The sequence below is a fragment of the Ailuropoda melanoleuca genome, chromosome 2 (assembly GCF_002007445.2).
Source record: "Ailuropoda melanoleuca isolate Jingjing chromosome 2, ASM200744v2, whole genome shotgun sequence".
In the NCBI taxonomy this organism is placed as follows: domain Eukaryota; kingdom Metazoa; phylum Chordata; class Mammalia; order Carnivora; family Ursidae; genus Ailuropoda; species Ailuropoda melanoleuca.
The window spans coordinates 23,026,003-23,044,059 of NC_048219.1; the positions used below are offsets into that span (position 1 = coordinate 23,026,003).

The 18,057-nt window shown below is 37.7% G+C and overlaps 1 protein-coding gene across 7 annotated transcripts in view; it reads right to left on the bottom strand.

The window, feature by feature from the left end:
* The window catches only part of STIL (STIL centriolar assembly protein), a 69,379-nt gene that overhangs the window by 26,500 nt on the left and 24,822 nt on the right, over positions 1 to 18,057 (bottom strand). For 6 of the 7 annotated variants that reach the window (XM_034652136.1, XM_019809025.2, XM_034652151.1 and 3 more), the window contains 4 exons: positions 15,395 to 15,509; positions 13,284 to 14,225; positions 7,259 to 7,424; positions 3,901 to 4,129 (listed from right to left, as the gene is read on the bottom strand). In XM_034652136.1, the coding sequence (XP_034508027.1) occupies positions 3,901 to 4,129; positions 7,259 to 7,424; positions 13,284 to 14,225; positions 15,395 to 15,509 (1,452 nt within the window). The remainder of the gene's footprint in view (positions 1 to 3,900; positions 4,130 to 7,258; positions 7,425 to 13,283; positions 14,226 to 15,394; positions 15,510 to 18,057) is intronic. The other variant, XM_034652144.1, reaches the window with a different exon arrangement.

An 18,057-nucleotide genomic window follows, 5' to 3' on the forward strand; every position in this document is an offset into this window, starting at 1 on the left:
TCAGCTCAGGTCACGATCTCGGAGTCCTGGGATAGAGCCCAGCGTTGGGCTCCCTGCTTAGCAGGGAATCTGATTCTCCCTGTGCCCTTCCCCCTCCGCTCGTGCTCTCTCACTTTCTCTTGCTCAAATAAATAAAATCTTTAAAAAAAAATACAGAAATGAATATGATCCCTGTCCTATAGGAATTCAATTTAACGGGGGAGACATATTTACATAACTTTTTTAATACATTTTGGTACATACTATGAGAATTATATGATTAAAACATATACATACTGAGCAAAGGAGATAAATATTTCTAGTTTTCTGGAGGAACATGTTTATTGTTTTAATCATTATGATAATCAGAATAATTTAAAATGACAAATATTAGAGGACACAAAGAAACAGAAAAGCATTCCATGCTCATGGATTGGAAGAACATACATTGTTAAAATGTCTATACTACCCAGAGCAATCTACACATTTAATTTAATCTCCATCAAAATACCACCAGTATTTTTCACAGAGCTAAACCAAATAATCCTAAAATCTGTATGGAATCACAACAGACCATGAATAGCCAAAGCAATTCTGAAAAAGAAAAACAGAACTGGAGGCATCACGATTCCAGACTTCAAGCTCTATTAATAAACCTGCAATCATCAAGACAGTATGGTACTGGCACAAAAAGAGACACATAGATCAATGGAACAGAACAGAGAACCCAGAAATGGACCCACAACTATATGGTCAACTAAGCTCTGAAAAGGCAGGAAAGACTATCCAGTAGGAAAAAGACAGTCTCTTCAATGAATGGTGCTGAGAAAACTGGATAGCAACTTGCAGAAGAATGAAACTGGACCACCTTCTTACACCATACACAAAAAATAAATTCAAGATGGATGAAAGACCTAAATGTGAGGCAGGAAACCATCAAAATCCTAGAGGAGAGCACAGGCAGCAACCTCTTTGACATTAGCCATAGCAACTTCTTAATAGACACGCCATCACAGGCAAGGGAAACAAAAGCAAAAAGGAACTATTGGGACTTGATCAAGATAAAAAGCTTCTGCACAGCGAAGGAAACAATCAACAAAACTAAAAGGCAGCCTATGGAGTGGGAGAAGATATTTGCAGATGGCATATCTCATAGAGTTAGTATCCAAAATCTATAAAGAACTTATCAAACTCAACACCCAAAAATAAATGACCCAGAATGGGCAGAAGACATGAATTGACATAGTTCCAAAGAAGACATCCAGAAGGCTAAAGACATGTGAAAAGATGCTCAATGATAATACTCATCATCAGGGAAATACAAATCAAAACCAGGATAAGATACCACCTCACACCTGTCAGAATGGCTAAAATTAATAACACAAGAAACAACAGGTGTTGGCGAGGATGCGGAGAAAGGGGAACACTCTTGCACTGTTGGTGGGAATGCAAACTGGTGCAGCCATTCTGGAGAACAGTATGGAGGTTCTTCAAAATGTTAAAAAGAGAGCTACCTTATGATTGAGCAATTACATTACTAGGTATTCACCCAAAGGATACAAAAATAAGATTTGAAGGGGTACATGCACCCCAATGTTTACAGCAACATTATCAACAACAGCCAAGCTATGGATATTGACCGATGAATGGATAAAGATGTGGTGTGTGTGTGTGTGCGCGCGTACACACACACACACACACACACACACACACACGAATATTACTCAGCCAACAAAAAGAATGAAATCTTGCCATTTACAACGACACAGATGGAGCTAGATTGTATTATGGTAAGTGAAATAAGTCAGTGAGAGAAAGACAAATACCATATGATCTCACTCATATGTGGAATTTAAGAAAGAAAACAGATGAATATAGGGGAAGGGGGAAAAGAAAAAAAGGAGAGAAGGAAACAAGCCATAAGGAACCCTTAACAACACAGAACAAAGCGAGGCTTGATGGAGGGAGTTGGGTGGGGGATGGACTAGATGGGTATTAAGGAGGGCACTTGTGATGAGCACTGGGTGTTGTATATAAGTGATGAATCACTGAATTCTACTTCAGAAACCAATATTGCATTGTATGTTAACTACCTAAAATTTAAATTAAAAAATAAGTAAAAATAAAATGTACCTAAAAAGTATCAAGTAAAAAAAAAAAAGTATCACAAGGCTTATAATTTAAAAAAAATAATCAGTTGTCTGCCCCATGTCACCCCACCACCAAATTCACCTCTTTTAACTATTACATATGGTGTTTTACACCTACATCATTCCTCTACCTTCTAATTTATTTATTCTGCACCTGATTCCTTCTAGCACTTCCACAAGTCCAAGCTCCTTCATCTCACTTGGGTTGGCTTTTACTATACTAACCAGTTCCCTACTTCCACTCTAAACTCCTTCAGTTCATTTGCCACAGAACAGCTATTTAAAAAATGAAAAATCAGATCATACCACTCTTTTGTCTAAAATCCTCCCTGGATTTAATGAGCACAGAATAAATTCAAAGCTCCTTTTTACATCCTACAAAGCCCCCACATAATTTGGCTCCTGCCTATATCCTTCACCCCATTTCCTATAAGCACGCTCTCTTGAGCACTTTGCTCTCTCTCTCCCCTCTCCTCCCTTCACCCCTCCCTCTCCGTCACCGTGTCTAGCCACAATGGCTTTCCTAATTGTCTCCTGAGCTGTCAAGCTCCTGCACACCTCAGGGTCTACCCCTGCCATTTCTTCTACCAGGAGCACTCTTCAGATGTTCTCAGAGCTGGCTCCTTCTCATCGTTCTACTCACTGCTCAAATGTTACCACCTCAGGGAAGGCTTCCTTTACCATGCCCTGCTTAATATATCCCTCACTCTCATGCCACCACCCTAGGTACACTCCACTTGATCACCCTGGTTTATTTTCTTCAGAGCAGTTGTCATTATATGAAATTAAATTATTTGTTACTTATATGGTTATTGTTTGTCTCTGCAAGTCATGGAAATCCCATGAAGTTAGCAACTTTTCCTAACCTACTGCTCAATCTCTAGGGCCTAGTTCTGTGGCAGCACTTATCAGAAGCTCAAAGATATTTGAATTTCTTTCCTAATTTCCTGAAGATCTAAATTACTTTGAAATCCTTGCTTAATAATAATAAAAACTTCATGAAAATTTTCAAACACAGGAGAGAATAGTCTAACAAACCATTATACACAGTTTTAAAAATTACCTACTTCTAGGTGGCACCTGGGTGGCTCAGTCAGTTGAGCAGCTGACTCTTGATTTCGGCTCAGGTCATGATTTCAGCGTTCTGGAATGGAGCCCCATGTAGGACTCCACACTCAGCACAGAGTCTGCTTGGGATTCTCTCTCTCCCTCTTTCTCTCTGCCCCAAGCCTCCCCCACCCGCCCTGCTCATATGCACTCTCTAAAATAAATGAATAAATCTTTTTTAAAAAAATTACCTACTTAAAATCAATCTTACTCCAATTACACCCCTAGAAATTTCATCTCCCACAAGCTATTTTTTTTCTCACCAGGTTACTTTGAAGTAAATCTCAGAAATAAATTCTTATATATATATATATATATTTATATACGTACTCGCAACATGCAGAATCCTTAAAAATTTACAAAATTCAGGGCCCCATTTCCATCTGGGGCCTAGTTATCAGAATCTCTACAATGAAGCCTAAACTCATGTACGTCTGAAATTTTCTTCAGATGTTCTGATTCAGCTAGACTGTAACACATCCAATGACTGACATCTGGGAACGGTTCTAGAAGGGCCAGAATTGTCAGTTACATAAGAACCATATCAGAAAAGACACTACTGAAAATACTATTCACAAAACAGTTTCTGAGTTAAAACACCAAAAGAATATTAGAATTTAAAAAGAAAAAAAGGAGGATCAATGTAGAATCAATGACATCTTACTTGGATACAGAGAGTGGCTGATTAAATTCTTCTGCAGCAATGTTGCTTTCTTCAAAGCTGGGAATATCAACTGCTTTTAATGAAGAAGCGCTACCTGGAGGACTTGTGACTTCATTATTAATATCAACAGAAAAATTCATGTCCTCACTGGAAATCTTGGTATCATCTTGCCTCAGCTGAGATTCAGGCTTTTGATCATCTCCGGCTACATTCCAAAACAAGCTGGCACCTGGAGATTAATAACCAGATACTGAAACAAATATACTACTATAAAAATAATCTTCTGACAAACCTCTAAGTAAGACTAACTGTATTTTTGTAGCACAATTACCTAGAAATGTTTTCAGATTATATCCTCTCAGAAATGCCATAAAAGGTAAAGGTGAAAAGCCAGAAAACTGGTGTACAAAGTGAGGGGGGTGGCGCCTGGATGGTTCAGTTGGTTAAGTGTCTGACTCTTGGTTTCAGCTCAGATCTTGATCTCAGGGTCGTGATTCAAGCACACTGCGCTCCACAATGGGCATGGAGCCTACTTAAAAAAGAAAAACAACAAAAAACAACTGGGGACAAAGGGAACAAGGGACATTCTGGGCCCTGTCTCTTCAAGAAGTGTGGCTCTCAAATGATGTATTTCACATATAAAGATTCTGAATACAATTTAGGGTGTATGTGTGTGTACAGAAAACTGTTCTGAAAAACAAGGAAAAACATATAAAATAACTAGTCCCTAGGCTCTCTGATTTCTATCTTTAAATATAATATTTATGAGAATACTCAAGGACATATCAGACATATGTAACATCAGGCAAGTATTTAAAAATCAAATGTTTGGGGTCCTTGGGTGGCTCAGTCGGTTAAGCATCCAACTCTTGGTTTTAGCTCAGGTCATGATCTCAGGGTCATGAGATGGAGCCCCATGACAGGCACCGTACTCAAAGAGAAGTCAGCTCGAGACTCTTTCTCCCTCTACCCCTCCCCCAAAGCTCGCATGCACATGCTTTCTCTCTTTCAAATAAATAAATAAATCTTAAAAAAGAAAGAAAAGAAAAGAAAAAAGAAAAGAAAAGAAAGAGTGAACGAACAATTATGAAAAAGTTACATAAGTGCTGCTAATCTTCTGGACCATTTACCAATACATACCTTCAGGAAAGTATCATTATAGAATAAACATGCTTTTAAAAGCCAAATGGTTCTAACAATTATTAATAATGCTTTTTTCTGCATGTAAGTAATAACCACCCCAGGTTATCCAAGTTGAATAACTGAATATGAATCTATGAGGTTTCAAAATAATTTCAGAATATCAGCTTAAACATGTAAATGACTTCATTCAATTATCTTTTATTCAGCACACATTATGATTTAGGCATCATATTAGCTAATGAGATACAATCATGGAATAAGGCAGAATAATCCTAAAAGCTTATAGTCTAGGAGCAGATACAGATGAGAAGCAACTGTAATACAGTAAAAGTACAGCTTTTATAGGAGGAAACTGCACTTTTTTGGTATGCTTGTTATGTATGTTTGGTTAGCTCACAATACCCACAGCTCCTTGTCCACTAACCCTCTACAACACACACAAACTTCCTCTGGGAACTGTCACCCCCACAATCAACAAAGGTGAGACTCCAGCAGGTGTGTCCCTATTACATGCTTCTCAACCCCCTTACCACTGAACCAGGGATTAAACCCTAATCCAAACTAGGCCATTCGGGTTCTCTGCAATTTGAAAAAAGACTAAAGGACAGTAACCTGGTTTGTGTACATGGCTAAAACTGTGTATCACATACACTTTGAAACTTTGGGTGAGCCAGAAAAAACTAAGTAGAAAAACTGAGTAAAAGAGCCATATAGTTGGATAGTCCCAATGGTATTCCAGTTTCTAGTTCTAGTTTTTTCCTGAAGTCAGCCCCACTGTTGGCTTTGGTTTTCATGAAACCACCTCATATCCTTCCGGTAAATTCCCCTTCCTTACTTAAATTATTTCAAAGTGGTTTACATTACTTGCAGCCAAAGAATCTTGACTAATACTCAGTAATATCTGACTTAAAGACGTACATGAGGTTCTTCCTCCCCTCCCTCCTCGCTCCCCTCTACATGGACAGCGAAAAAGTGGGTTCAGAGATAGAATATAGAAATCTGCCTTCCTTCTTTTTCTCCCTCTCAAATCTTTATTCTCCAGTCTCAAATCTTCATCTGTTCCTTTTATAAGTCTTAGGTCATCAACCAATCTCCAGTCCTCAAATGTTTGGGTATCACCATCTTCATTTCCCAAAGCGGTTCAAAACGCAAGATATTTAGACTGAACTCATCCTCTCCCTTTTGCTTCTCTAACTTGCCTTCCCTAGGTCATCTAAGCTGAAAATCCTGGAGTAACTTTTATTTTCATTTTTAGTAAACTTTCAATATTAGAATAATTCTAGATTTATAGAGAAGATAATACAAAGTTCTTGTATACTCCTCACCAGTTTGACCTGATGTTAACATCTTACATTACCATGGCACATTTTCAAAATCAAGAAACCAATATTAGTGCATTACAATTAACTAAATCTCCAGATTTTATTTGGATTTCACTGATTTTTCCACTAATGTCCTTCTTCTGTTCCGGGATCCAAACCAGTAACGTTAGAATCTTACCTCTTCTAATTGCCATATCTAATTAGTTATCAAATCTTATCAACACCCTACACAACTCTTTCTCTTCATTCTTAACACCACCACCCTATGTACTAGGCATCTTGCTAGATCTTGGGGACATTCTTGAAGATCTTATGGTCTGGTAGTGAGCACACATGTAACCAAATATATGGCATTTACATTATTAGTTGATTTTTCAAAAAGGCCTTCAATGTTGCTTACTGAATAAAGGAGACATTCCTTTTTGAAAGATGTAATAAAGGTTCTCCATAAAATAGGTCAGTACTAGACAATTCAGAGCCCTGTGTTTTCTCACTGTGCTCCTACTATTTTCTCTACCCATCCTGCTCTGCCATCTCTCCATTCCACCTACTAAAAACCTATGTACCCTTCAAGGCCCAGAATCAATACACGGCATAGATGAAACAAACTTCCCTGATCCCTCAAACCACAGATGATTTTTGTTATAAGAATTGGGTCCAGGCTAGGAAAGAAGCAAAAACAATGCATTATGTCATGTGGTCTCCCATTTGTGTTCAGGTATAGTTCTCTTTCATAAAGGGTGAAATTACACAAAGGCTTAAATAAGTGATACTCTCTTCACCTTGGCTTTTGTTCTGTTTGTACCATGCACCAATTCCAATGTAAAATTTTAAAAAGTTATATGAACAGCATTTTTTTAAATTCCTTACAAATAAAAAAAAAATGAAACTACCTGTGCTCACAGCAATGCTTACACTTTTTCTCATGTGCAAGCCAGGGGAAGACTGTGCTTCCATGGAAACCAGCTCCATTTGTCTTGCAGCTTGCACTGTGTCCTCAGCAGAGGCTGTCTTAGGGGAACAGGGCTGCAGAGACTGCGCTTCCAATAAACGCTGAATCTGTAACAATTAAAAACGTATTTTAAACTGGCAGAGAAGTAATCAACCAAACTGGCGGAAGAGTTTAAAAATGAATTACGAAGTGCCCCAATTATAAATAACTGACTTTTAACTCTATTTTCTCACAATTCAGTTAGTTCACACCATAAAACTTATTCAATGCAGAAATCACCATCCTTCATTATTAAAAAGCACTTAAGCAGGCTAAGTATGAATTTTATTTATTTTATTTTTTTAAAAAGTAAACTCTATGCCTGACCTGGGGCTCGACAGATCAAGAGTTGCATGTTCTATTGACTGAGCCAGCCAGGTGCCCCATGGCTAAGTGCAAATTTAAAAGTGAAAACGTAAAGATAGCTAAACTGGCATTCATAAATTGACACTTGGGTAAAAAAGCCTGAATGTTAACACTTCAAATCGGTATTTCGTTCCTAGTCCACTTACAAATCAAAATTAAGATAAGAGCTATATTCTAACTCCTTACCATATAGTGAACATTTTTACACCGGTTCTTCTTCTAAAGGTTAATCAGAATAGCCCATATTTGGCCATGCTAAAACTGGAATTATTAATAACAGTAGCAAACACTGAGTGCTTCCTGTTTTATAAGACGCTGTAGTAAGAGCTTTTATGTATGATTATTACAATCCACCCCATAAAGAATGTACTACTATTAAACACACTTCACAGATTAAAAAAAAACTTGAGAAATTAAAGTTACTTGCCCAGGTCATGTAACTAACAAGTAGAAAAGCTGAGGTTCAAACACCAAAAGTCTCCCCTGCTCCTTTTAAAACTAAAATATAACTCACATACGATAAAATTCATCCCTTCAAAGTATATAAGTCAGTGGTTTTTAGTAAATTTGCTACAAAGTTTGTAACCATCACCACCATCTAATTCTAGAACCTTTTCATTAATCCCCTGAAAAAACCTATACCCACTAGTGGTCACTCTCCATTGCCCACACTCAGCCTCTGGCAACCACTAATCTACTTTCTGTCTTTACAGATTTGCCTATTCTGGACATTTTACATAAATGAAACCACACAATATGTGGCCTTGCATCTTGTTTCTTTCACTCAGCATAACATTTTCAAAGCACATCCGTGTTGTACCTCTCAGTACTTTACGGTTGAATAATATCCCATTGTATGGATATGTCACATTGTGTTTACCCATTCATCAGCTCATGGACATTGGACTGTTTTCACTTTTGGCTGTTATAGATAATGTTCCTACGAACATTTTTGTACAAGTTTTTATGTGAGCATATTTTTTCATTTCTCTTGGGTATATACTTAGGTGTGGAAGAGCCTCCCTTTTTAAACACTGTGATTTTCTATTTCCCTATAAATTATAATATTGTGGGGATGCCTGGGTGGCTCAGTTGGCTAAGCGTCTGCCTTTGGCTCAGTTCATGATCCCAGTGCCCTGGGATCAAGTCCCTCATTGGGCTCATTGCTCAGCAGGGAGCCTGCTTCTCCCCCTGCCTGCCACTCCCCCTACTTGTGCGCTCGCTCTCTCTCTGACAAATAAATAAAATCTTTAAAAAAATTACACTATTGTGTTCAATTCATGTCATTAATTTCAGCAAATTCCCTTTACTAATACAGGAAAATATAAATTATCAACAAATTATTAAGATCAGTAGAAATATAACTTGTGTTAATAATACAAAATGGCATATGTACTTACAGTGGTTTATAATGTGGACTTTGGTGTCATGAGGATATAAGTTTAAATCCTACTCTGCTACCTTTTAGGAGGAACTATTTAACCACCATGAGCCTCAATATCACTTAAAACTAAAGTAGTTGTAAGGATTAAGAGACAAAATAATTTTAACTTTTTGAGTGTTTACGATAGCCAGGACCTACACTAACTATATATACACATATACATACAGATACACACACATACACATAAACTCATTTAACCATCAAATCTACACATAATACCAATCACTGCTTCCAATTTGCAGAGAAGAAGAGTGAAGTTTAGAGAGATCACACAGGAAACACTCAATAAAGCTAACTGAATGGTACTGGCGCTAGAACAGATAGGCAAGTCAGTGGAGAATATAGTACAGAAACAGATGCAAACACATGATACTTCCATTACACCATAAAAAAATATTTCCAAATCATTAAGAAAAAGATACATTATTCAATAAATATATGAGGCCAGTTATCTGAGGATTAAAAAAGAAAAACCTCTTATTTATCAAAATAAAGCAACAAATCCTGAAGGGGGAGGGAAGATGAAGAATTTTTTATAATCTTGAGGAAGAAAGCTTTTCTAAACATAATTAACACCCAGAAAGAAAATGATGTAATTATATCTAAATTGGAATATTCTGCACAAAACAAATGGTTAAACAAAAAACATTAAAGACAAACTGTAAGAAATGCTTACCACACATATATAATAAAAAACCAATTTCCTAATATATAATGAGCTCTCACAAATTAATTAGAAAAGGACCCAAAATGGGTAAATGACAGACTTCACACAAAATATGAATGGCCAATAAATAATAAAATGATCAATCTTGATTACAACAATACAGTGCAAATTAAAACTGTCTTTTTATAAGTCTGATACTAATTTTAATAGTTTGATATACACAATACTGGAGATGTGGAAAAACAACTTTGGAGTATTAAACTGGTACAACCTTTCTGGGTGGCCATTCTCACTCATTCAAGTTACAAAATATGTATTAAGTAACTATTATAAGTGAAGTACTATTCAAGGTGCTAAAAAAATACAGTGATGAATCTTGTAAGTTCTCTCCCCAGAGTTCCCTAGAGACAAAAACCAAAAACTCATAATTAAGACCTGACTGCTGAGGAGTGAGTCATTACAAGGTTTGGGCAGAGCAGCAAGCTCAAGAACATAAAGTGGAAACAAACAAGTTCATGTTTTTGAAGAACAAAAGGCACATCCTGCAACTGAAGTGTAGTGAATATGGAAGACAGGAGCAAGAGATGAGCTAGAAGAGGCACACAGAGCCGAATGACATGGTTTCAAGGGCCAGGGCAAAGAATCTAGATTTTCTAATTGCAAAGGAAAACCACTGAGAGAGCAGCCTTATGATCTGACCTGAGCTTTAAGAAGATGGCTGTCATGTTTCCAACTTTTACTTGGAGAATACAATCATTGGAAAACTTCCAACTTTTTCCAAGGAAAAATAGGGACAGTACTGGAAGTAGCATGGTTGGATAAGAGAAGAAGATGGTTTCAACTAGGCAGGCAGCAGGTAAGATGGTTAAGGAACAGTTAAGATCAAGATACATCTAGAAAGTAAAACCCGGGCTTCTGACACCCAGGATTTTTGCCTGAGCAACACGATGAGAAGTGATGTCATTAACTGAAATAATAATGATAATGAAAATAGTAATAGTTAACATGTACTGAGCACTAACTATATGCCAGGCACTATTCTAAGCCACCTTTCCCTAGTAACTCATTCAATCCTTAGAACTCCATACACTTATGTACATTCTTATTTTGTGAATGAGAAAACTAAAGTCTGAGAAGTGAAGTAATTTGCCCAAGATTGCATTAATTTATGTTACACTGAAAGTGGACTAGAACCCAAGGAGACTGGTGCCAGATCCCAATCCCTTCACCACTACACCAAAATGAGACTTTAAACAAGTCTCCATTAGGACAGGAACAAGTTTGGCTGTCTTTGAACATTTAAAATGTGTGTTCTCTTCAACTTGACAGTTTTACTTCTAGGTATCTCTGCTACAGAGATATATGCATACACGCAGGGAAATGCCAAGTGCAAGGATGCTGACTGCTGCACTGTCTGCAATAGCAGAAACTTCAGACTGGAATAGGAGACTAATTAGAAAATTTGTTATACATCATTTTAACAAAATCCTATACAGAATAAGATATTTCTATATATACTTATATAGGAAATGTGTTAAGATTTTTTTTATATGTAAATAAAGTGGAACCTAAAATAAAGTTAAAAAAATTCACATGAGCAAAATAGTATGTGTATTTATCATAAAAGCATTTCCTACATCATTTTTTGTATTCTCCAAGTATAATGATTTAGATAATGTACTCATTAGTCTATATTTACATTTTAATCCCAAGTAACTAAGATTTCTATTTAAAAGGTCTTTTTAGCCTGTCTTTTTTTAAAAACAAGAAATAAATGAGAACTATTTCTTTTCAACGTGAAATGTTTAGTTACATTAAAATGTGTGCCAAATATTTTTAAGGATTTGTAAAAATCAAACTTATATTTTACAATTTCAAAGAATTTACTAGGTCTAAGAAACAATGAAGCTACATTTTTCTCAGGTGTCCTATCTACAGCATTTTTTTTTTTAAAGATTTTATTATTTATTCGACAGAGATAGAGACAGCCAGCGAGAGAGGGAACACAAGCAGGGGGAGTGGGAGAGGAAGAAGCAGACTCATAGCGGAGGAGCCTGATGTGGGGCTTGATCCCATAATGCCGGGATCACGCCCTGAGCCGAAGGCAGACGCTTAACCGCTGTGCCACCCAGGCGCCCCTACAGCATTTTTAAGCAAAAGTGGTCCTTAAAATTTTTGTTTTTTAAAGATTTTATTTATTTATTTATTTGGGAGAGGGAGAGAGAGCACAAGCGCACAAGCAAGGGTAGAGGGAGAGGGAGAAGCAGATTCCCTGCTGAACAGGGAGTCCACCATGGGGCTTGAACTCAGGACCCTGGGATCGTGACCTGAACTAAAGGCAGACGCAGGTTAACTAACTGACTGAGCCACTCAGGCACTCCTATGCAGAAGTTTCAAATTATCTTTTTTTGTTTTTGCAAAATGCAAACACTATGACTCCAGTTTTACAAAACAAAGATTTCTAAAAAATCATACATGTATATAATGTCCATTATACATATATTTGGCATAGTTATAGGATCATGGGCAAAATATGGAGAATACATTTCATTCATACTGGGGAGCAGGGCCGGGGGGAGGAAGAAGGTAGGGGATTTGTGGTAGGTATGTGGAAAAAGGGTACCAGTAAGAAAAGGGGGAAAAAAAAAGGTACAAGATTGAATGGTGTAGGATATAACTAAAAGACTAAAAACTGCCATAAAGGCCTGAAGAAAGGAAGCATTTCATAGTAAAATGAGTGAAACACGTCTAGTATAGATATACAGAAGAGGTTCTAGAACTATTCTCTAAAGGTACGCTGGCTAAAAGTACTAAACATACTACAGGGTTGACAAATTAGAGCTGCATCAGAATACACTGTGCAGGTTTTAGATTGAGTTGTATACCAGGGTTTACTAAACTACAAAGACTTTTTGTTACAGGCAACAAATGAAAGACAAATGTAGTTATGTTGTAGATTAGGATAAGCACAAGGCAGAGAAGAGAAGGCTTACTTTCTAGTCCCGGCTCTACTCCTAACTAGCAATGTGTCAATCGGTAAATTCTTTTCTTTCTTTTTTTTTTTTTTTAAAGATTTTATTTATTTATTTGGCAGAGAGACAGCCAGCGAGAGAGGGAACACAGCAGGGGAGTGGGAGAGGAAGAAGCAGGCTCATAGCAGAGGAACCCGATGTGGGACTCGATCCCAGAATGCCAGGATCACACCGAGCTGAAGGAAGACGCTTAACGACTGTGCTACCCAGGCGCCCTGGGTAAATTATTTTCTCTCTCTAATCCTCTTTTTACTTATCAGTAAAACAACAGGAACTAGAATTTGGTTTCCAAGGTTGTTTCTAGTTTTGATATTTTACAATTTTACTGCATAAAACGTAATTACTGAAGAATTCTCTGTTATTTTTAAGAAACCGTATTAATACCATGAATTTAAAAGAACTAAGGAAGCTTGCAAACCTGTGCCTGAAGCAGTCTCAGCTGTCTGTCTTGTTCTGTGAGGAACCTATATGCATCTGGAGATAGTCCCATCATTCCGTTATCTGACCCAGTCTTGGGTGTGTGCATGCATACTGCACAAGGTGGTGGGTTACGTGAGTCCCCATGTGAAGGCAGTCTTGCCAGAGGTGATGGTTCTACAATCCTGTGGGGAGTGCAACCACCCGTGTTTCCCTGAGGTCTCAAGGCTACAGGGCTACTTGAAGAACAGAATGCATTCGGGTACAGAGCTGGACATCCACCTGCGTGAAATAATGAATGCTTATGAAGGGCTTCAGACTGGAGGTCTTGAACAGACCCTACTGTATTCATTCCTTGCCAAGAATTTATTGGACTATACTGCACGTGGCCATGATGCTGACAACAACTGCAAACATTTGTAGGACAGTAAGGCGGCAGTGGTGGAGTAGGTATCTGAAGTTCCATTGGTCTTCCTGAATTATGGGATGAAAAAACAAAATTGTGCGGGTGAGACTGTGGGGCATGAGAAGACTGCGTGGAATTAAATGTGGAGGATCTTACAGGATATTCTTCTTTGTGTACGTTTGTATCAGAAGATGGCCTATTAAGAGAAGACGGTTTAACGCTGTTCCTGATATGGGGGTTCCCGTTCTTACAGGTAGATGGCTGTCTTCCTTTGCTGTGTCTCAAAGGAACAGTGCTCTGGGTTAACTGATTTGGTAGCCCTTTCAAAGAAAGCTCTCCAGCTTCAGCTTCTAGGCTGCGTTTGTCATCTTTGTAAAGCTGAGGTTGTAATGGCTCCAAGTGTTCAGAGTGGTTAATCAACAAAGAAGGATTTTCATTATTCACCATTTCCAATGGCTTAGGCAGAGGATTTGATTCTATGAAATTGCCATCCAACACAAGGGAAAGTTCAGGAACTGATGGCTGGATCTTAGAAACCTATAAATGGGAAAGACATGAAAGAAGAAAAGTATTTTTTAGGATGTTGCACTTTCTTCAGACTGATATTTTCCAAATTACATCCAATTACTCATTAAAAAGTGTTCATTCTTTAGATAGTTGACACATATTTTCTGGGCATCTTCTATGTGCTAGCACTAGGAATACAATTGTGAGTAAAATAAACAAGGTCCTTGCCTTAACAATCTCACTTAACAATGGAACTACTTTTATTGGAACACTGATTAATGTTGCTTAAATCACATAACACAATATAGGAACTGTTTCATAATAGACTTTTTTACCCTCTCTCTGCAAAAAAACGTATCAGTGGCAGAATGCTTCAATAGATCTTGTAGCAAATAATGTTTCTGCATCTTAAGTAACAAAAGATCTTCCAATAAGTATTTCAGAATATTTTTCTACTAAGTGAAATTATTCACTGTTATTCTTTTTACCAATACTTGCAATTAAGAGGTGGAAGAGAGCAGAAAAAAGTAAACTAAATATTCGTGTGGTGAATTTGGCTATAATTAGATATTAATTTTTAAAAATCTTTACTATTCCTTTTCTTTCTAATAAGCAATTGGTCCAATTAAGGCACAACAATTCCACAATAACCTACAGGTTGCCTACAGTCAAAAAATTATAACAGGGGTTATTAGCAATCTCCAAAAGCAAGTATCATGTTTTCTCAGATTTGGTGATAACAATGTCAAGTTCTGGTGATGGTACAGAATGTTGAGTCTATATGGGTTAAAAGCACCAAGCTCTGAAACCAAATCTTCTGAATTACTAGCTTTACTGAATTCCAAACCTCCTGAATTCCAGCTTTACTACTTACTAGTTGTGTAATACTGGCAGGCAACTTAACCAATCTGTGCCTCAGTTTTCTCTGGAAGCAATCATTATACGTACTTATTATAATATGTACACACAAATGCGTATGTATTATTATATATGGAACATATAATAGTTACATGTACCTGTGAAAAATATCTATATCTGTATTTATAGATATAATATAGATATAGCCATACAGATATATACCTAGATACATCTTTGAATAAAACTTAAATAAATTTCAGGTAATATTATTGAATGCTTTAACATGAAGAGATTTTAGGTTTCTAAACACACAGGTGGGTTCTTTATAAGATCAGTGATACCTTCTGACTCACAGGATGAGGACTAGGAATTGGTCTTGGAGAAAAATCTTCATCTTCAACACCAGAGTCATGATCATTTATTGGCATTTCTCCTGGAGATAACTTTTGGGAAGACCTAAAGAACAGAGGGGAGTAAAGAAAAGTCTTCAGTAATCTATTTGTTTATTTGTTCTTTCTTTTTGAAACTGAATAAAGTGCTTTAATAAGCCCCAGTGGTATCTGGATCATTTACTTTAGTACCTGACAACCACAGATTATTTTTTCAGGCCAGTGTTAGCGGCCTAGAAAAGCTGGTCCAGTCAGATTCATGCTTAATAAACTACCTCCCTTTGCCTGATCATGGGAAGTTTAACCCAGTTATTCTTAAAGTCACAAAATAGCAAAAGTTACTGAGCATCTTCTGAATAACCACTCTGAGAAATGTAGTTATAAATAAGGCATAGTGCTTGCCATAAAAAAAATTATAAACTGGTGATAAAGCTATATACTCACTGCATTAAACACTGTGTTAAAAAGGGAACTCGATAAGGAACTACTGCATTTTCCTGTACACTTATATCTGTGCTGGGAAACTCAGACACATCAACTGAGGGCCTCCTCCTACTCAATCAGCTGTAGTCACTGAGTCACGGGGGCCTCCCCTATAGGACAGAGACACTTTGGGTACTGGAGTTGCCAAAGCTGAGAGTTTAAGACTAAAATTTGGAAGACTATATGCATCAGGTTTTTTGGCATCCTAGATAAAGTCTCAACAGGATGAATTCAGGGAAGAGAAAAGCCAGAAGGAAGCTTAAAGAGTGTAGACATTGACGGAATCCCTAAGAAAGGGTCCAACACCCTGTCTCCCTGGCAAGGAGCCCAACAGAAACCCCAAGGTAGATATGGAAGGTCTGAGAGACCTCTGCCCTAAACCCTGATGAGTCTGAGAAGCAAACACTCACAGGGTTCCTTCTGAGCCAAAGTGCTGCAATGAAACAATGAGAACATCTGCGTGATGTGTTTAAGCATCAGGGTCTGCCCTGAGCTCCACAGAGTTCTCCCCAGCCGCCAAGAATGACATGGAGAATATTAGGATACCCTCTGTGCCACAGCGCAGCATGGACATGACAGAGGGCCAGTGATCTGACTAGGGTAAGGAGGTCACAGCAGAGGCCCGCACAAATCTACTGCCAAAGACCAGATTCAAATGAAAACACCTGAGCAAATGGCAGCTTGGCTGGATAATAATCATGTCATCCCACATTACTATTACTGGCACAGCATTAATTCCTCCAAATTGCATATAACCTCACAGAAAAGAAGATAGATTTTGAATTGACTGAAATTTGGTTTCTATAAAAATTGGGCAGTCAAATTAGAAATTAAGTTCAATTATTTTTAAAAAGAAAAAAGTTACATTTTTAGAACCCAAGTTTGTGGCAAGGAATTAATATTTTTTAAAGATTTTATTTATTTATTTATTTGAGAGAGAGAGGGAGAGAGCACAAGCAGGGGGAGAAGAAGAGGGAGAGGGAGCAGCAGACTCCCCAGTGAGCAAGGAACCCAACTCAGAGCTTGATCCCAGGACCCTGGGATCATGACCTGAGCCAAAGGCAGACACTTAACCAACTGAGCCATTCAGGAGCCCCAGGAATTAATATTTGCTACATGCTTACTTATGATAGCACAAACATATATACACACACACATAAAATTTCTGACATTGAGCAGTAAAATTCATTTCTGAGCTTTTGTAGCAGTCAAGGCAAAAAGAAAAAACTTTATGTTGTATAATTAGAACATCAGCTCTTTAGGTGAGACAAACATTTTATTAAAATCTAAAAGTGACTAATCGTTATTAAAGCTTTGATCAGAGTTGAAAATTCGGTTTTCAAAAATAATGTTAAAGAAATTATAAGTGTTTCTTTAATCTGACTTTTTCTTCCATAAATATTCAATAAAATCTTGAATAAAGACTTAAAAAGACAGTGAAGGTGTTCCTGAAAAGCTAGAAGAATATAGTTTTCCGGTGACCTAAACTATATCAAGGATAACTTAAAATGACCAAAGATGGAGACAGTATACCTCAGTTATCTTTCTTTTTTTTTCTTTTTTTTTAATATTTTATTTATTTATTCGACAGAGATAGAGACAGCCAGCGAGAGAGGGAACACAAGCGGGGGGGGGGGGGGAGAGGAAGAAGCAGGCTCATAGTGGAAGAGCCCGATGTGGGGCTCGATCCCATAACGCCGGGATCACGCCCTGAGCCGAAGGCAGACGCTTAACCGCTGTGCCACCCAGGCGGCCCCTCCGTTATCTTTCTAATCCTCAGAACCTGTGACTATGTTTACTGCACTTGGTAAAAGGGAGTTTGCAGATGTGATTAAGTTAAGGATCTTGAGATGTGGAGATTATCCTAGATTATCCAGGTAGGCTCAATGTAATCACAAGGGCCTTTATAAAATGGAGGCAAAAAGGTCAGAGTTGGAGAAGATGTGAGGATAGAAGCAGAAGTCAGAAGCCGGCTTTGAAGACAGTGTGAGGGGCCACCAGAAAAGGAATGCACATGGCCTCTAGAAGCTGGAAAAGGGAATAAAATGGATTCTATACTAAAGCTTGCAGAAGGAATGCAGCCCTATCATCACTCTGATTTTAGCCTCAAAGACCACTTCAGACTTCTGACG